Here is a 21372-nt window from a genome sequence, read left to right as displayed (position 1 = left end):
TCAACTGCCTGTCTTTTGACCACTCACCTATTTTGACTACGACTTTGGATTCTTTGTATGTACCTAATTGTCCCAATGTTGACCGTTGCTTGCCTATTTTTAATATTTGGATCCGCACCTCCTTGTCAGCATTTACTTAACATTGTCACACCGAAGTACAACAGAACATAACAATTTTATAGTCGTTCTGAAAAAGTTAAATATGTGAAAAATTCGGAAACAAAAAGTCAACAGCAGTCCTTCAACTAATTCAAGTTTTCTGAGTGAAGTGCACAATTTAAATAGATCATAGTCACCATAATTATATTTAAAACCTATCAATTTAATATTATATCTATAAAAAGATTTACCCCATATATTTCCATAAAAATAGGAATTTTCAGTAACAAAAATGTATCAATTCCTATGTTTTTAAAAAATATATGGATAAAAAATTATTACCATTTTCCAAATTAGAAATTTTCAAAATTAGGCATGAAGTATTTATTAATGATTTTATGATATATTTTTTTTATTGTAATTCATTGAACTATACGCTTAAGACAGTCACGCCAAATAGGATGAATTTGAAATTTAGCTCAAAATGTACAAAATGCAACCCCAAAGGGTAACACTTTAGTTTAGTTCACAATTTGTTTACTCCTGGCCTATTACTAAGATATTAACTGTTTATTAGTAGTTATGAAGTATGATCTTATTCATCATCCCTAATCCTACCCAAAACCTAAACCCAACTTCTACCTTAACTATTAATAAGTTTGAGTAATGAGTTTTCATTAGTTCTAATAGAAAGTCTTGTACCTTGGTCCAAATAATGCAATTTGGGGACATTCCCAGAACATGTATCACTCACTTTTTTTAATGTTTAATCCTGCCCCTTTTCAAAGCGCCTTAAAACAGAATTTCGCACGCACAAACTCTAGAGTGACCGCAGCATTTAAGCTGTGGTCACACTGCACCTTTCTCCCCACAGACTTCCATTTATACGCATGCTGATGCGTCAGGCCAGAAACGCAAATTCATGCGACAAGTTTCGCAGTTCGCTTATAATTATTTTAAATACTCATTTATTTACATTTTAAGTCTGTTCTTTTATTCTTCCATGTATGTACTGTTTAAGTTAGACCAAGTGTGACCACTTTAACATCTGTTTATCACCAGACAAGATCTGAATACGTTCATGGTGATTTAAACAAGCTATATGTTCGGGTGGGAGGTCTGAAATATAGATGGTCAAAAATGAAGTATGAGCATTGATGTAACTGTGATTCATTCTGTATGTCACTGATGGCCTTGTGGGCATTACATGATAAAAAGGGAACACATTCTGCTTTCTGTGTCAGAAACCTGAGTTGCTGTATGATTGTCTGACATTCTTTGCTACCTTATATTGGGTAAGAATTTGAATTCTTGACCACTGAGAGAGCCTCCTTGAAGGAAATAGCCACTACACTGCGTTGCAAAGTTCAAGCTTGGTGAACTCTGACCTGCGAAATCGCATCACTTGACTGTGTGAGACCAATCGAAGATCAAAGCATGACCTCTCTGGACAGAAATAAAAAAATATGGACCAATATCTCGCTTTTTAAAATGTCTAATCATCTTGTTTGATCCCGCCCCTTTTTGCAGCGCCGTATGACTGAAACTCTTGTGTGACTGCAGAATAATTCTGCTTGCTAACAGCACGTGTACATTATTAATGCTCAATCAACACACTTAATCATTAATCAACTCATTACCTTCAACACTGATTTAAAAACTCTTTTCAAATGAGTAGAAGTAACTTTCAGTAAATTCTTAGTTAACTACACTCACTTTATTTGATAAATTTGACTGTTTTACAGTGCGTGTTTTCCCATTACTTATGCCGTCATCAAAGTAATGGAACAAACCTGATTTTATTTTGCACATTCTCATGTCTATCCATTGCCTGAGCTTTGCATTCCTCCAGTTTAGTCTTTTGTAGTCAAGGAGAGGCTGATGTTTGTTTAAAGTCATACCTCATGTCAGTGAGGATTCCAGACGGTGTGTGATGTGGGCAGGCTTCGACATTCTACAAAACATTACGAAATGACAGAATTATGAAATATGTTATGAAACAGTGGGAAGTCTTAAAGAGAACTGTAGAACTTTGAAGGAAGAAGTAAAATAAGTCACTTTGAGTGTAAACCTGCATGCATGGCGACATTTTCATCACAACAAGCCAGTGTGCAGACAAAACAACTGCGTCCATAGATATCTCAATCATACTTTGCTAAGATGAAATTTGATTTGGAAAGATTGCTGACAGTTAAACTAAACTCAGCTGATGCATAACTCTCCTCTTACAGGTGCCAGAGACTCTTTGCCAAGCACTTGACCACAAAACCAACGCATGCTTTGCACAGTTAAATGATAAAACCTCAAAGAATTTTTCTTTGATAATTATTACTAAACTTCATTATATAACTAAACTTCTCTCTTCTGGCATAACACCACTTAGTAAGTCACTTTTGCCAAGTACTTACATAACCAATTATCAAATAACTGCCATCCATATTATTGCCCCGCTTTACGAAAGAATGGCAGGTCTTTTGTTACTGGATATATTGTACAAACATCTATTATGCAACCAGTGTATGTTTGCAATCTAAATAAAAAGGAGACTCGGTCTCATGACACTGAAATATTTACATGGACCACCGCCAACCAAAACAAGCAAAGGCACTGCTGCGGCTGAGGCAAAAACAAGTCAGATGGTTGAGCGATAACTGAGGGAGATTATGGTCTTAAGTCAGTGTATTATGTATGTACTGATTACCTTGATGTGAGATGACAAGATGTGCATTAATGTACAGCGCTTATGCAGTCATAATCAAAGCAAGCGACTGCTATCGCAGCTCCTTTAAAAGTTAAAGAGATGGTTTTATTTCAAACATGAGAATTCTTTCCTTACTGAATTTTTTTGTCTTGATTTTAGTCTACAAATTCTGAGATCAAGAATAATTGATTTTTTTTTAAGTTTTAAGAAATAATATGCCAAAAAGAAGTGAGTTGTTCCTTAAAACAAGCAAAATAATCTGCCAATGGGGTAAAAAAAAATAAATATTATGTCAAAATAAATAACTAGATTATTTTTCTTACCCCATTGGCAGATTATTTTGCTTGTTTAAAAAAAAAAAAAAACTCACTTGATTTTGGCATATTATTTCTGAAAACAAGACAGATTGTTTTGCTTGCTTAGAAAAAGCTTCTTGATTTTTTTTCAATTATTTGTTTTTATATGAATTGTTTAGATATTTGGACTAGAAACAAGACCAAAAAATAAAAAGAAATGCCTTTTTGCAGTGCTGTCATTATTTAGTCCTTCACTTGTTCCAAACCAGTGAGTTTTTGTTCTGTTGAATTGAAAAGAAGATATTTTGAAGAGTGTTCCATTATAGGAAAAAAAAAAAAAACATAAATGGTCAGGGTTTCCAATATTTTTCAAAAATATTTTCCTTTGTGTTCAGTAAAAAAAGAAAAGAAAAAAACTCAAAATGGTTAGGAACATGTAAAAGATTAAACATTCATTTTTTTTTGGTAACCTATTCCTCCAATAAGTTTTAATGTGACCGGAAGCAGTCGACTAAAATGACAGACGTCAGGAAACTGAAAAAGTGAAATACAACATATCAAACAAAACAATAATTAAAAAATCATTCAAACATACATTAGAGATGAATATGATTTAGAGTCAACAGAAGGATACAACCAGCGTGCGAATTACAGGGGGGGTCTTTACAGTATCTAAGGCTTGATCCCCCTGAAAGACGTCAAAAGATGTACTGTATGGGGAGTCAGCCCTTTGAAACTAAGAAAAAGTTCACTCTGGTCGGTATTTTAAAGAATAATGTTAATAATTAAAATAATAGATATCCATTTGACATCTATTGAGGTGTTTGTTTCTGCTTAGTTTGATCTAAAGTAAGCGGAAATAGCTAATCAGCTCAAAATACACTTAATAGCTTATCCCACAAAACACTGGAAAACTTACATACATTTTATTAAATACATTTGATTACACTGATAACAACTTGGAGCCTACAGTGTTAAACAAAGTTCAATTAATGCTCCTCTGTGAGTCTTTTTATATGCTATAAACAGTATCACATAAAGGATGTTTTTGTAACAATTAGCTTGAGCCCAAATGTGATTTAAAGTTACAGATATATACAGTTCAGTAAATAAGTTGTCATGTTCAATAAATGTTGTGAGCTAACTACTGTTGTGAACTAAAAACTGAACTACCATGATCCAGTTACTATGATGACCATTTATGTGAAGCTGCTTTGACAAAATCTACATTGTAAAAGCGCTATACAAATAATGCTGAATTGAATTGAATATTGACTGTTTTGTCAGCGAAAATATTACCTGAAGTGCATCTCAGAGGAAAAAAAAACTGCCGTTTCGACACCAATCAGGCAAACCAAATGATTCAATTATTGATTCTTAAAAAGAGCCGTTAGCTTAAGTCCTGAATGAATCAGTCACTCAAACAATCCAAATTATTCACTTAAGACAATTATACAGTCATTGTTATCGCCATTTACCGGTAGGTTTAGCTGTTATTTAGAGGATTATTATATTAAAAATATTTTTATTTATTAAAAATGTATATAAAAAGCACAGAATTGTCAAAGATTTACTCCCTCGTGCTGTTTCAAAAAAGAACGTTGGATAGTTCATCCGAAAATGAAAATTTTCTCAAACTAATATTAATTTCTTTCTATTGAACAAAACAAAATATTCTGAGGAATATTGGAAAACAGCTTCCACTGACATCAATTTTTTTCCAAAATATCTTTCCGTGTAACAAGAAACAACAACGGAAAATATTTGGAACAAGTGGAAGGTGAGTAAATGTTGACCAAATTTTTATTTTTGGATTTCGGTTACCACCGATTTATACTGTATTAATTAAAATGTTATGCATTACTTTAAATTAGCCCATTGTAATCAAAGGCTTTAATGAATTAACTATTACTGTACATCATTTTTTCACAGGATCAAAAACTTAACTCAGAAATTAAACATTGTTGTGTGAAATGTTATTTTGATCTCCAAGTGCAATAATCCAGTGTAATTTATTTTAAAAACGTAAATCTTTCTGTGAGGGATGTTTAGGGGAAGGGGATAAAATCTAGTTTATACAACATAAAATTAAAGTCCCCACAAATATATCTCTGAAGGTGTGTGCATGACAAGCAGTTTCTTCCTAATGTATAGTGTCACTGGGTATGGCCGAATGACCCACACAGGGGAGAGCAGATTGGCAGCATGTTGACTCGAATGTAGGTCAAATGCATTACTGACACCTCTGTCTTGCAGTGACTGGGATGGAGGCATGGTGTTTAAATAAACAGGAGACGAGGAGAAAGAGCTAAAACCAGAGAGACGTGTAGAGTGCTTTTGAAGTGTTGATGCTAAATTAAAACATTGAGCTTACCTTAAAAATCACCAAGTCTGCCTTCTTCCTCTCCCTCACAAGAACTTCATCACACACTTAGTAACTTAATTTACACTACCAACTGAGCATATTCCTTAAAATAAAAGACAGACAAAATGTTAAAGATAAAAAAGCTTTATTGACACAAGTTTTGTGATCAAAAGATGTGGATGCAAAGCTTGACTAAAAAATAATAATTTAAATTTGCTTCCCACGCTCCCCTTCGTACGGGATAATATATATATATTTTTTTTCGTGTGGGAAATTATGTTTGGGCAAATGCAATGACAGAAATTGCATTCATCAGAAAGTGACAAAGTATATAGCAGTTAGTGTGGAATCTGGCGTTTCATCTGTGAGCCGTCTGAATAAATAGATGTCGGTGTAATAGTGCACAAGAGAGGAAAAGCAACCGAGAGGGATTTATTTATCACGATGTCCCCCCACTTTCCCTGAGGACCTGCATTTGAGTCCCACCCTGTCCAAACCACAGAGTCTTCTGTCTGTTTATTTTGGCATGGCCTGCAGCTGTTAGAACCATTCCTACTACTTTCCCCTCAAATATTACCTTCTTCCAAGATACAGTCAAATTATTATACTTAAATAAAACGCAAAAAGAAAACTCAGAAAGAGGCAAGAACTAGGATCTGCCACGATCATATTTGGATTGATTTGGTTCATGTTACCTGGAGGTATGATGATCCTTTGATCACTAAATGCAAAGCACAAGAGGATCACGTCAAGTTTAAACCCATTCATTTTCTGCGCTCCCCAACAAAATACCTCTGCATCTCTGGCGGTTTTCCTAGAAAAGAGACCCGACCTCTTTGTATAATTTGCAATTATACACAATTAGCCTGCGCTAGCCAAAGAGCTCTATACAGATGACACAAAAGAGAACAGGAATATGACTATTTACAGACCGTGGATCTCTCTTCTGCGTCACTAGAAATCTTTACCATATATACAGATGTCCACAGTTCATAAGCAGACTCAGTTGGCTTGAGCTATGCGGGACTCTGATCCGATGTAGTTGAGCATCGTCTGAACCAATTCTGGCAGGTCATAGTCGTGTTTCCAGCCCCAGTCATTACGAGCGTTGGTGTCATCAAAGTTCATCGGCCAGCTGTCAGCTGTGAAGACAAAACACATGCTTTTTCAATATTTTGCACGCTTTGTTTACATTGAGGTTTGCTTTTTGGATCTTACCGATAGCCTGTCGTACAGAGTCGATCTCATATGAGACCTGAAGGTCAGGCAGCTGTTTCTGGACTTCATTCGCAAGTTCTTCAGGAGTGAAGCTCATGGCATTGATGTTGTACGTGCGCATGCTGAGTGTTTCCAACGGTGCCTCCATCACCTCCAGCGTCGCCCGCAAACAATCGTCAATGTACATCATGGGCAGCCGTGTGTCTGGCTTTAGGTTGCACTCGAACTTGCCAGTTTTGACAGCATCGTGGAAAATTTGCACTGCATAGTCTGGGAACGAAAAGAAAAATCATGACTCCCTAGCTTTTTTTTATCTTATCTATCTGTAGAAGTGCTAACAGTAACATCTGGAGAAGCACTTTTGAGGTTTTTGCATGTGACTGCAGGCAGCTGGAGGTGTGGTTCAAATGCCTGACAGGCATTGGTGCAGGATATTGGTCTAAAAATACGCAAAGCGAACAACGCCCCGTTCTGAGCGTGTGCCAGTTGCATAACTTCATTTGCGTACATGTGCAAGGTCATGTGCTAAAAACACAGACACAGCAGACGGCGCCGTACCTGTTGTGCCACCGCCAGGCTGTGAGTCTGCAGAAATGATGCCGGGGTACCGCAGACAGCGGAAGTCAAGGCCGTAACGGTGGTGGTAGTACTGTGGATAGAGAATATTATGAATAAGGAGATGCACAATTAACTGATAATATGTGAAATACTTGGTGACTTGTGTCTTTACCTCTCCCATAAGCTCTGCATGGACTTTAGAAACGCCATATATAGTGCGTGGTCTCTGCACACAGAGGTCAGGAGTGGGATTTCGAGGTGAAGTTGGTCCAAAGGCACCAATGGTGCTAGGCACAAAGAGACGAAGCCCATGTTCTGCTGCAATGTCTAGGATGTTGTGCAGCCCTACAGAAACACAACAAAAAAAGATTTTCATTAATACTACTTCAAGATCAAGCTAGAGTTAAATAGAAAACAGTAAACATGCTTTTTTACACTTATTTGATATAATTTCTAACATTTGTCCTGGTAAAATGTTTCAAAAACATTTAACAATATACTTAAAAAATGCAAGCAAACAAACAGATATTATGCAAGTATGTACAAAAATATATAGACAAGAATAGATGGTTCCTTATTTAAAAGACCTAAATCATATTCTGTTTATATTATAAAACAAAATGACTCCATACTTAACTTCAAATTTAGTATATTCAAATTTCTGAATTTCTGAAAATCTCATTTGTATTTGTTTGTTTTGAAAGTCTTACCTGTGATGTTGACTGCTCGTGCCAGAGCCACATTAGCTTCTCCGACAGCACTTAGAAGAGCGCTGTAGTGCACCAACCAGGTGATCCTGTTGTTTACTACAATCTCTCGCAGGTTCTTGTAGTCCAGAATATCAGAGTAGATAAACGGGCCTGTGAGTTGAGAAATGAGACATGGTTGAGGCATGTTAATCTACATATCAGTGCTTGTGAGCTGTCAGAGACTGTGCCTTGAACTCTTAATAGATTTCAGGAAATTAAAAACTGACTGGATGAGGGTTTTAAATTAATAGAATTATTCAATTAAAATGCTATAATAATAAGCATTTATATTTACTAATCTAAATTACTTTAACATAAGGATAAATGATTCATTCATTGTTTAAAATAGTATGATTCATGTAATGCATAATACAACAATTGAAAAAAAGGAAATAATTTTTCTCTCTAATTAAATCACATATAAAAAATTTATTTTAAACTAGAACAGAAGACATACCACTGTGAAAGACATTGCTGGGTGGTTTCCTGATATCCGAGAGGATCACATTGTTTTTTCCAAATCGCTTCCTATAAAACAAATTTTTTGTTAAACCTGAAATTGAAAGAATTAAGTTTATAAATGCATAAACTGAGCATGCTTACTGTACGGTACTGTGAAGTGCTTACCTTAACAGTTTAGCAAGCCCAACCCCTAGTTGCCCAAGGCCACCTGACAGAGAGAAAGTGATAAAATCAGATATTTCACAAGAAACACAAAAGAAGAGCCAATAACCACCCTTCTAAAAAATGTGCTAATCAACGTGCATGATTCTAACTTGCGTGGTTTTTCCCATACCTGTGATGAGGACTTTAGGGTGGTCTGTCTCTGAGAAAGACACAGAATGAAAGCTGGCATCAGATGCAGAGGTGACCTGACGCGGGGAGAAACTGATGTTGCGAATCGCCACCGTTAGAGGTTGGCATCCACATGCAGGGGCCAGCAGGGCCTGCTTTGCCACCTTACTAAGGGCTCTGATGACTGGCATACTCAGTTACCTGAAGAAAAAAAAAAAGGTAGATTGAGTTCACACATTATCATAGCCGAAAGAACAAAAATTTACAGAACAGTTCAACACATAAATGTGATTTATCACCATTCACTCAAAACCACGACTTTCCAAACCAGTTTGACATTCATTCTTCTGCGAAACAATAAATGTCAGGCATAATGACAGCTTCAGTCACCATTCACTCTCTTTACAATGCAAGCCAACTTTTTTTCTGTTCCACAAAAAGGAAGTAAAGCAGCTTTGGTAGAGACATCTAAATATAAAAGTTGGTGATGTTTTTGTGCAAACATTTCGAGCCAAACATCTAACATATGTTTCTAACATCAGGGCTATTTCAAACTTAGTCCACACGAGGCTCGTGATAGTCAACTTACAACATACAAACAAACTAATGAACTCAACTGAACTTAAAGTAAAGCTTTCTATATATATATATATATATATATATATATATATATATATATATATATAAAAACTGAAATATATATACAAATAAATGTTCAAGTTTCATCGAACTTCCTACCTTGAAAAAGCGAAGGCACGAAAGGAACTAGGATTGTAATTTGAGCGTATTTATACAGCCCTGCCTTCGCCGTCAGCCAATCAGCAGGCGAGAACTGAGCTGCACGGGCACCACGCCGAGGACGGTGGCAAGATGCCGAACACATCCTTTATTTCGACCTCTAAAGACTGCATTGTGGACAAGTCTGTGCGGACTGTTCTGTTCGTGTCCTGATTTTTCTTGTCCACAATACCACTACAGACAATCCGAGCCTTCTTATCAGCCGGTGCGATCTTGAACTGAAAGCTCAGTCAGACTTCTGGGGATTTAAATCGGTTTAGACTAGTTAGACTAGTGTGTAGCGTAATCGGAGAACTACCTTCGCAGTTCCCATGCTTCTTCCTGGGATAGAAGTAAATACTTCAGATTTCAGGCTGAGAGTTTCGTTCTGATATACTAATTTGCATATTTATCGGGCTGATTATAACGCAGCACTCGGACAACTTTAATAAACGCATTTCTTCTCGAGTATTGCCGCTTTTGGTTGCCTCAAGTATTTACATATCATGAAACAAATAATAATATTAATAATATCGTCTCTTTGCAGCCAATTTAACTTACTCCATCCGTTATCTCTCCTTTTAACAGTTTCCTTAGTTTTCCATTTCCTCCATATGCGCTACACGTGACTCCTCGTGAATATTAAATATGCAAACTGAGGAAGCTTCTGATTGGTTGTTTGTTGCTAAACAACTCGTTGTTACAATCTTGCGCCTTTGTCGCTGTATTTCGGCAAATCAAACAAATAACGTTAGGCTACAAACGACTACATAAAACGACAAATGACCAACGCGAGGGTGAAACTAGCCTTTATTGCGGCGAGGGGACTGAAGTGATGTGCAATCCGTGAAGTTGGCTACGTGAGCAAACCGACGTGTTCACGTCGACGACTCCCTATGAATGAGCGCCTTAAAATAAGGGTCAGTGGGTTTAGGATGCGATGTGTTTTACACGAACTACAGTGTTTTATTAAGCACTAAAGGGAAATCGTGAATGAGGAAGAAACATTTGATGAGCTCCATTAACTTACTGACCTACAACTGCATATTATCAATATAACGTCATTTGACATTTAACGCAACGTTTGAGGGTAACGTTAAAGGGTGACAGGACATATACAAATAAAAAGCGATTTAACAGACAAACAGTGACTTAACGTTATCACGCATGCTATCTGTCCAGTCAAGGCCATAGGAAGCTATTGCTCAGATAAGGTTCATATAGTAACTTAATCGATCCTAAAAGGAAAATCAATAATTAAATCAACTCACCTAGTGACTTGAAAAAGATACAGAAATTCACCAAATAAACGTGCTGCTTTGGTCGACGTGAGTCTAGCTTCCCGTCACTGCCTCTTCATTCACTATCTTCCAGTATTGCATCAGCCCGCCGCGGAGGTTTTATATCCGCAGCCCAAGAGGCTTTCAAGAGAAGCCGGCAGCGCTCTGATTGGCCAGCGCCGGAGGAGAGGCCCTGACCACGCCTTCCTGACGTCTGTGAACTGTAACATGACGACTGAGGGGTCTGTTCAGGGTCGCACATGTTCAGCCCTCCTCCTCACCAACACACTCAACGGGATGTTTGATTATGGGATGGGGTGGAAAGTCAGAGACAGAGAGCTCGTAGTAAATTTTGTTTCTTGTAGCACACTGTCATCTGATATGCAGGACCTAACCTACAAAATAAATAACTGCAAGGTTTCCGCAAGTTTTAGGAATGTAAAAACTCTGTTAAAAGACCATTGTGAGACCAAGTGAAAAAAATGTAACGCATAATTTGATAGAAATAGAACAAATGAAACACTAAGTCAGTATGGTAACACTTTACATGTTTAATAACATGAACAATACCTATATAACAGTGCATTAACTAATGTTAACAGCCACATAATTGGATTCTTATAATGCATTAGTAAATGTTGAACAATGATAAATAAATGCTGTACAAATATCATTCGTAGTTCTTGTTAGTAAATACACTAGCATCCATTAACTTATGGAACCTTATTGTAAAGTATGACCAGCTTGTCTTTATGTAACGGGATCACTTCAAATGTATTCACTTTAATTTCATACATTGACATTCACTCTACGACTTTAATTTAATTAACACAGATTCATCTACATACAATACAAAATCTGTTAGATAACATCCAATTTATTGCTGGAATGTGTTATGACGAGTGCTCGCGGTCAGTTATCAGTTCTCTCTTGGCACTCGTCAACAGATGATCAAGCAATTCTGGTAAATGCACGAAAAAACCAAGCACACAAACATGTCCTTGTTCTTGATATTCAAACAGAGATGAAGATTGGTTTGATGAAAATAAATTATACAAGAGATTGCTGAATCTCAGAAATGCTTCACCAACTTCTATATAAAACCATCAAAGCACATGAGTTTACGCAAATTTAATTCATTGCTGTGAAGAATCTCAGCTCTAATTATTAATCCATGATCTATTGAATTCTTGATGCTGATTGGCTGGAAGGTGTGCAATGAAATCATTAAAAGTGGTTCCACTTGAGTTCAGAATGAATGCGCTACACTCAGGTGCCGTTTACAGGAGTGTGTTTTTATTTTATGACAGCATTCAGAATGAAGAGGGACATGGTGGCTCAGTGGTTAGAACTGTCGCCTCAGCAAGAAGGTTGCTGGTTTGAGTCCCGGATGGGTGAGTTGGCATTTCTGTGTGGAGTTTGCATGTTCTCCCCGTGTTTGTGTGGGTTTCCTCCGGGTGCTCCGGTTTCCCCCACAGTCCATGCACTAGGTTTAACTGTTTTAAAATACTGGGTTGCAGCTGGAAGGGCATCCACTGTGTAAAACATTTGCTGGGTAAGTTGGTCGTTCATTCCACTGTGGCAACCCCTGATGAATAAAGGGACTAAGCTAAAGGAAAATGAATGAATGAATTTCAGAATAAAAACGGTCCTTGTCCAGACTGGTGTTTCAATTGAATTTCAGGACAAATGTGATCGTTAACGCTGACTGAGCATGCACATATTTTGCCAGAATCCATACTTGCCATGTGTAATGGTCAAATTAGAGGGGCTTGATGAATCACCAAACAAATATGCATTAATCCAAAAGACAAATCCGCAAGCGATTGTGGATGGCTGCATCATCTTTTTTAAAATTCAGCTTTCAGTTCGTCTACAATAAAATGAAACACTGGAATTTCCAAACCAAAAGCGATAGAATTTCCAAACTGCTAGGGTCTTTCAAAACACTCTTATTTTCGAAGATGCCAGAGTAGTGTGGCGTAACCGTAACAAAACTTATGCTTTATACACTGTAAAATGTGATTAGTTATTTAAAGCAAGTAAACCAATTGCCTTAAAAGCAACAAGTTGACTCTACAAAAATAATGTAAGTAAATCCATTGTAACTTGGAACTGTAAAGCTGACTTAATTTTTATAAATATACTTATTGTACTCACTTTTTTTAAAGTCAACTAATCCTTTTTACAGTGTCAGACTATTTTAGCACGTCTGTTTTTAAATAACAACTGCAATTATTACAATATTACATATTTGGTGCTCTATTAAGTCTATAAAATCTACTATGTATTGAATTTAGAAGACACACTGGAGTCTAGAAGAGCAGATCTATTTAACTGTATGTCATTTTGCTAGACACAGAAAAGCTGGAAAACACAAATATAATAAATGTGTATTGGTAAAAGGGATTAGTTTACTTTTATGCAAAAAAAAGTGAGTACAATTTGCAGAATAATAAAAATTAAGTCAACTTAACAGTTCCAAGTTACAATGGGTTTACTTACATTGTTTTTGTAAAGTCAGCTTGTTTTTTTTAAGGCAATTGGTTTACTCGCTTTAAGTATCTAATCACTTTTTTCCATGTATATTTAAAAATGAAAATAAAAAATGGTCCCATAATTAATAATAGTAATCATAATAAACAGCAGGAACTACACCAGAATGTTATCTTTCAATATAACAAAAAAGAAAACAATATAAAAACATTATCATTTAATACTACCAAGACTAAAACATGTTTAATATTAGTGTAAAATTAAAATGAATCCAGGTAAAACACCTGTAAAATAACAATAATATTAAAAGAAGCAGATTAATATAGATTATATGTTTATAGTGCATCATAAATCAGCCTTTCTTGTTGTTTCAGCTGTTACCTGCCAATGTTTAGAAGGCAAGTCAGCATTATTACAGGTTATGGTCGGCCTCACACCATCAATATGATTAAACCTTATGTGATGCTCCAAGGCCATTTGCTTTCAACTGAATTGATCTACTCTGAAAACCTCTTAAACTCAACACAATCACTCCAGATCAATAGTAGAATAGATGGAAAAAGAACAACAAGCTGTTTTCACCCCCATATAGCACAAAAGGTGAATGAATAACTCAACATGACACAGTTTTAGGTGTTTGTCTGAGGGGTTACTTCAGGTCTGCTGCCGTCTCCGCGAGCCTAACAAGTGTTGTCGATGTGTCCGTTAGACACAGTTCCTGTTTAAAGCAGCACGGTGTGCGTTTCAGCTATATAACATCATCTCCAGGGTATGACGATATGTATGGGGGTGTCTGAAACTTGAGTTGAGTATAGCCGTGTGCAGCCCTTCCCCCATAACACTGCATGCTCCTGATAATGATGGTTGAATACGCACACGTTTATGCGATGAGAGATATGCTGCTTTACACTGACAGACAGTGCTGTGGTAAAGATTCATATATAGAGCAGTGCAATGTAAACACACACACACAGACATTTATATACCATTATTTAAATTATGATTAAAATTCTTATTAAATTATTTAAGCGCATATTTGATTTCCAGATGTTACAAAAATTATATCATTATTAATTTTATGTTGGTTTAAAAACACAGAGCCTGATGCACTAGAAAGTAGAAACATACTTCCATTGTATATATTGTGTGTATATATATATATATATATATATATATATATATATATATATATATATATATATATATATATATATATATATATATATATATATAATTTCTTATATCAGTTTTAGATCTTGTAAACACAAACTGTCACTGTTTTGTAGCACACCAGCTTATACACTCACTGGCCACTTTATTAGGTACACCTGTCCAACTGTTTGTTAATGCAAATTTCTAATTAGCCAATCACATGTCAGCAACTTAGGCATTTAGGCATGCAGGCATGGTCAAGACGATCTGTTGCAGTTCAAACCGAGCATCAGAATGGGGAAGAAAGGTGAATTAAGTGACTTTGAAAGTGGCATGGTTGTTGGTGCCAGACTGGTTGGTCTGAGTATTTCAAAAACTGCTGATCTACTGGGATTTTCACGCATTACCATCTCTAGGGTTTACAGAGTATGGTCCAAAATGTGATAATATCCAGTGAATAGCAGTTCTGTGGGCGCAAATGAGGTCAGAGGAGAATGGCCAAGCTGGTTCGAGCTGATAGAAAGGCAACAGTAACTCAAATAACCACATGACAACTGAGCTATGCAGAAGAGCATAACATAAACGCACAACACATGCAACCTTGAGGCAGATGGGCTACAGCAGCAGAAGACCACACCGGGTGCCTTTCCTGTTAAGAACAGGAAACTGAGGCTACAATTCTCACAGGCTCACCAAAATTGGATAGTAAAAGATTGGAAAAACGTTGCCTGGTCTGATGAGTCTCTACTTTTGCTGTTACATTCAGATGGTAGGGTCAGAATTAGGCTTCAACAACATGAAAGCATGGATCCATCCTGCCTTGTATCAATGGTTCAGGTTGGTGGTGGTGGTGGTGTAATGGTGTGGGGGACATTTTTTTGGAACACTTTGGGGCCATTAGTACCAACTGAGCATCGTCTCAACACCACCGCCTACCTGAGTATTGTTGCTGATCATGTCCATCCCTTTATGACCACAGTGTCTCCATCTTCTGATGGCTACTTCCAGCAGGATAACGCGCCATAAAGCGTAAATCATCTCAGACTGGTTTCTTAAACATAACAATAAGTTCACTGTACTCAAATGGCCTCCACATTCACCAGATCTCAATCCAATAGAGCAAATTTGGGATGTGGTGGAACGGAAGACTCGCATCAAGGATGTGCAGCCGACAAATCTGTAGCACCTCCGTGATGCTATCATGTCAATATGGACCAAAATCTCTGAGGAATATTTCCAGTACATTGCTGAATCTATGCCATGAAGGATTCTGGCAGTTCCTGAAGGCAAAAGGGGGTCCAACCTGGTACTAGTAAAATCGGTGTACCTAAAAAAGTAGCCAATGAGTGTAAATATCCTTTAAGACTAACATACTGAAACATGTGAAAAAAAAGATTTTTATTTCACTAAAACTTTAATAAAAACCTGGTCCAGAATGCTTCGATCAGGACAGGCATATGGATGACTCTACAAACATTCTCCAGGTTGCCAATCAGAGCTCAGATTTGGAGAGGGGGGGCTGGATGCAGACCTGGTGCAGTGTAATAGTGATGGGTCGTTCATGAACGATTCGCTCAGTTTGAACGAATCTTCAAAATGACTCGGGAACTACGAGTCCTCTCAGGGAGTGATTCGTTCATCCGCGCGTGCGCACATTTGTGCAGGTATCGTTAATTTCAAGTCTTCATCACATTGATAGAAAGCCAATCATATGCGTTTAGAGCCGGAAAAAGAATTGATCCGCTCACCTCTTGAGTCCACTATCGGGTCTGAGTCACTCGTTCATCACGGGCCAATCATACGCGTTTAGAGCCGGAAAAAGTTTTTGTCTAACCCAACCCCTAACCCCTGCCTCCTCACAGTGATGTCACTAGCTCCATTGAGTGCATTGTGTCTGACATTGCATCACTGAGATGTGCAGTGTCAACTTGAATCATGAAGGCTACATCCAGGGACTATTGGATTCTGACCAAAGAGATAACAAATCTTTGGCAAAACTCTAAAAATGGCCAATTATTGAGAGTGCTCATTCAACCTGACAAAGCTTATCATGATCTGGGGAAAAAAAGGAGCAGATTTCTCCCAAAATGCAGATTTGCAAAACTTTATGTAATCATTGCCAGAGATATTTAAAAATATTTAAATATAAATATATATATATAATATATTAAAATATATAAATATATATTAAAAAGTATTAAGATTAAGAATGTGAACACATATGCAACGGAATAATTTCCTTTGTAATATGTAATAAAAAGAATATGAAGTTTTTGTTTTTACATTATCAGAAGTGTCATGTAGATAAATGTGATAAAAATGAATGTGGAAATACACTAAAAAAGTAGCAAAATGGATTCTGCCAAGCAAAAAAAAAAAAAAAAAAAACTGCTTGGATTTAAGTAGGTTAAAAAATACATCTGAGATTATGGCTGGAAATGTAATGCAGTGATTAATACATGTTATATATTTGGCCATATTATTTTTAAGCCTAACTAATTCAGTGGTGTAGCTTTCTTTATAGTTATGTACACAGTTTGTTTGCTTATTCATTGTAACGCAAATCAAGTACTAATTGTAATTACACCTTATCAGAGCTTTTACTGCACTGATAAGATGTCAAACCAACTACTGGTTATTCCTATTTTATTGCCAATTGCAACTTAGATACAGATAGGAAATTTGAAAACGCCACACAGCTGTATATTAAACCATTTTTTAATGCCCACAGTGCATGACATACTTCAATGAAACATCAATATTACATTTTGTAAAGCAAGACCTGACACTGATCAGGTAGTGATCAGGTTATGGATAGCCAAAGTTTGTGTCAGTTGAGTGCCAAAACAAATTAATAAAAAAATCATCAATTGTGCACAAGTACAAAAACAAAACGTATCAAAACTTAAACGCATTCATAAAGACAACAGATTATATTTGATTTTGGATAACAGGACAGAGAAATATATTAAAATGACAGACAAGAGTCACTACACAATTTAACATCTCATCTTTATGAAACAAATAGACCCGAAAATCATTAACGGCACATTAAGCGTAAATATATATCCTTCATGTGCATAAACCACAAGACAATATTATTTAGAGAACTACAGCCAATGAAATGCCTTTGTGTGGAACGGAAATCTGAACAATCCCAGTGGCCTTTTTATTTTTAGATGCTTTGTGTATCTCGATTTTTCACATAAGAAAAGACTTTATGTAACTAAGAGTCCTAAAGGTCACGGATGGAGATTTATGACACACTGTTTTGACATTCAACATGAATATGTGTGTTTTTAGACGATATACTCAACATCTTTACTCTGTACAAGTATTACCCATGCACAAATGATCTTATGTTAAAGAAAACAGCTGTACTTTTATCAGTCAATCACATGGTTTCTTTGGAAAGGAGGTTCATGTAAGATATGTAAACCACAAGTATTACAATACCAAAAGATATGTCCAGCTTCTCTTAGTTACTCGCCAATTCTTTCCCTTTTAAAACGGCTGTCTATTGCACTTTGTGGCAAAAGACTTAAAATCAAGCTTGGCACATCAACAGTCCCTTTTTTAGAGAACATTCAAACCACTATTTACAATCTAAAGTGAAATGACGACTATATAATAACCAGCTATTCAATGTTTTATGTGAAATGAGCAATATTTCAAGACATTTTAACATATAAACCATGTTACTATGCACTTTCATGCTACTAGTACATACTTTTTAGATGCTAGAATGATTTACTAGCATGTATTCTACATATACTAGTGGCAATTCTTTAGTTACCTGATAACCTTTAATAGATTGTAGCATTTATTCATTAGACACAGGATGTATTCTGTTGTTAATAAGAAATGTACACTTTTTGTCATTGAATTATTTGGTATATATATCGAGTTATCAACTATTCAGTTTTGACTAATATCCCAACATTCTTTATGTACTAGTAGTTATTCATTAGGTACTCATTTAAAATACTACTTAAGTATACTACTTTGAGATACTACTTAAGTACTTAATCACCAGATAGTCCTCATTTAAACCATTCCTAGAAACATTTTTTGTATTTTTTCTAGTAAGCTTTAAACTTAATTCTGACTAGTGGCAACATCAGACAAGTTAAAAAGCAGTCATGACTAGTAAAATAAGAATTATTAGTAGTAATGAGTACCAGTACTTAATAAACAACTACTGTACTAGTTTCTAGTAAACAACTGCTAACTTCAATTTAGTAAGTACAACTATCTTTTTAAGCATCCAATAACAAAGTATACGTATTTGATGATTATGTACTAGTATCCATTTAAAAGATACTAGCATCTAAAGTGGTAGTACTAGTGTATAATTCATGTTCTAGTCACCATTACAAATCCACACCAATCAAAACTGAATAGTGACATTGATAGATTCACCTAGAAGTCAAAAGAAAAATGTGAAATTTGTTACTGGGAAAAACAGAAAAGATACTACTAACCTCAGAAATAAGTACTAACATGTAAAGCGTGTGTATATATATATATATATATATGAAGAGTTTAGATGCAAAAACCTCTAAAAGCCATCTGATATTTTCTTCTGAAATTAGCATTTTTCTCCAACTACTGTGTGTAGGCTCAGTAATTTTAATTTTAGTGACAAATAAGTTATTTACATTGCCTTTAAAGTGAAATAACTAAACATACATGTAACTAAACATAAACATAGGAGGCTGACAAAAATGGTCATTTTAGGACAGTTCCTGGAGGGCTGCAGCTCTGCACAGTTTTCCTCCCACCCTAATAGAAAACAGCTGATGCAACTAATTAAGGTGTTTGAGACTCTTTTGAACAACTTGATTGGTTGGATCAGGTGTGTTTGATTAGGGTTGGAGCAAAACTGTGCAGAGCTGCGGCCCTCCAGGAATTGAGTTTGAGACCCATGTTTTAGAAGACCATTTCAGATGGCATTTAGAGGTTTTTGAATCCATTTAAAAAGGTCATTGTAACTACGTACTAGAATCGAATTATTAGTACCAGTATTTAATGAATGATTAGTAGTATCTACAAATACAAGTACTAGTTTCTAATGAATCAGCACTAATTTAGTAGCATTATCTAATAAATAATAACTATTATCTAATGAATTGGAAGTAGTATCTTTTAAAACGTTACCTATATCAAAACAATAAGCACTAGTACAGTAGGTAATGACTAACTGTAAGATGCTAGTATCCAGTGACTAAGTACTAGTAGCATGAAGACAGATGCTAGTATGTTATAAAGATTCATTGTTAAGACAGCGTGCTGTACTTGGAATAAGTAATACAAGTGCGGTATAGTGTTTGAGGAAGTAAACCACAATGATATACTAATCATTGTACGAATATACGGATCTAGTGGCTGTAGATTAGAATCCATGTATCTGAATATGAATGAAGTCAGAAGGTAAGGGAACAATCAGAAGGAAAAGTGCGCAAGACGTGTTTCAGTGAAACAGAAATGTACCGCTGTGCCGATGTCTACGGTGTCTGCAGGGGACTGTCCTCCGTCTCGAGTTGGGCCAGTTGTCTACGCAGGCTGTTCACTTTGTTTTGAAGCTCCTTATTGTACTCTATAATATGGACCATTTCTTGATAGGCCTCGTCCAGACACTTTGTGGAGCGATTCCAGCGGAGGAAGACCCCTATGGTGAACAGAACATACCGTGGGAATGTAAATATTGGGAAAGATACAGTGTCCTAGAAATGATGTTATGTAATGACATAATCTTGATAAAATTCTTGCTTTTTTTGTTGAATCAAATTAACTTTTGTAGTCTTCTTAACTTACATCAATCAAACGGATTAAGAATATGAAGTGAAACTTTGTATAATAAATGTAATTGAAACCTGATTTACTTACTAAAATAAGTTAAATCAACAAAAATGTTTGCTGTCTTGACTTATTGTCATTACATTGTTAGTGTATATTTTAATATAATACAGTAGGTGTGCACAAATGCAGTATTGTTTCTAGGCATAGGAGAAATAGACAGTCGATTAGGGCAGCAATGAGCAACACCCGATAAACAAACAAACACACACACATGCACAGACACGCACGCGCACACACGCATGCGCACAAACGCACGCGCACACACGCACGCGCGCGCACACACACACACACACACGCGCTCACACACACACACACACACACACACACACACACACACACACACACACACACACACACACACGTATTTTGTTGATTGTGGGGATTTTCCATAGTTTTAATTGTTTTTATACTGTTCACACTGTATTTTCCATTGCCCTACCCAAACTCTATGCACCTAACATCCTAACACTTACATCCCTTATCGTTTTATTTTATAAACCACTACTTTATATATATATATATATATATATATATATATATATATATATATATATATATATATATATATATATATATATAAGATTTTTGAAAAATGGAGACATCAGCATAGTTTCTTATCTCTTTGTAATACACGCACACACACACGTTCTAAATATAAATTACATGTCCTCATTCAACATAGCTGACTGAAACCACGTAAAGGAAAATCCCTTTGCAAAGGCATGGTATACCTCAAGGTTATGTAAGGATACCTTAAATCTACAGTATGACAGGAACCCGTGTGGCCCTGCCTATGCTTCTGCACACGTACAGCTGAGAGAGTTTAATGATGTCAGCACAGCGCACTGGTCAATACTCGCCCAACTGTGAAATTAACAATAGATTAGCTCTTTCTCAAAGGACCTTGACATTCTTACATTCTCCAAGCACACTGAAGAATGTAATAACTTCAGAAATTGTTAAAGGTCCCCTTGAAGTACTATAAAATGCACATCTTTATTCGTAGTTTGTCAGATTTTGCATA

At 36.1% G+C, this 21372-nt stretch overlaps 2 protein-coding genes across 8 annotated transcripts in view; both read right to left on the bottom strand.

The window, feature by feature from the left end:
* Positions 1-5589: 5589 nt before the first annotated feature.
* On the bottom strand, positions 5590-10933 carry tdh (L-threonine dehydrogenase). 4 transcript variants are annotated; one of them, XM_073932337.1, is made up of 9 exons: positions 9473-10933; positions 8783-9418; positions 8614-8656; positions 8444-8514; positions 7948-8097; positions 7410-7582; positions 7238-7328; positions 6680-6949; positions 5590-6603 (listed from the first exon to the last, which is right to left on the bottom strand). In XM_073932337.1, exons 2-9 carry the CDS (start codon positions 8970-8972, stop codon positions 6464-6466), a joined length of 1128 nt encoding a protein of 375 aa, XP_073788438.1. In that variant the 5' UTR covers positions 8973-9418; positions 9473-10933; the 3' UTR covers positions 5590-6463. The 4 variants fall into 4 exon arrangements, with proteins under 4 accessions (XP_073788438.1, XP_068071509.1, XP_005160513.1 ...); XM_068215408.2 differs by having other exon boundaries at positions 8783-8982; positions 9520-10933; XM_005160456.3 differs by having other exon boundaries at positions 8783-8982; positions 10830-10933.
* A 437-nt stretch (positions 10934-11370) lies between these two features.
* mtmr9 (myotubularin related protein 9) overlaps positions 11371-21372 on the bottom strand; it is a 47183-nt gene continuing 37181 nt past the window's right edge. Inside the window, exons 11-12 of one of the 4 annotated variants that reach the window (XM_073932884.1) lie at positions 19980-20157; positions 11371-12324 (exon numbers count right to left, since the gene is read on the bottom strand). In XM_073932884.1, coding sequence (XP_073788985.1) covers positions 19994-20157 — 164 coding nt within the window. In that variant the 3' untranslated portion in view covers positions 11371-12324; positions 19980-19993. Of the gene's footprint in view, positions 12325-17188; positions 20158-21372 lie in introns of those variants that run through there. The other 3 variants (XR_012395636.1, XM_005160464.6, NM_001045070.1) reach the window with 3 other exon arrangements.

The sequence above is a fragment of the Danio rerio genome, chromosome 20 (genome assembly GCF_049306965.1).
Source record: "Danio rerio strain Tuebingen ecotype United States chromosome 20, GRCz12tu, whole genome shotgun sequence".
NCBI classification, from domain to species: domain Eukaryota; kingdom Metazoa; phylum Chordata; class Actinopteri; order Cypriniformes; family Danionidae; genus Danio; species Danio rerio.
This window is presented reverse-complemented; position numbering and strand designations above follow the sequence as displayed.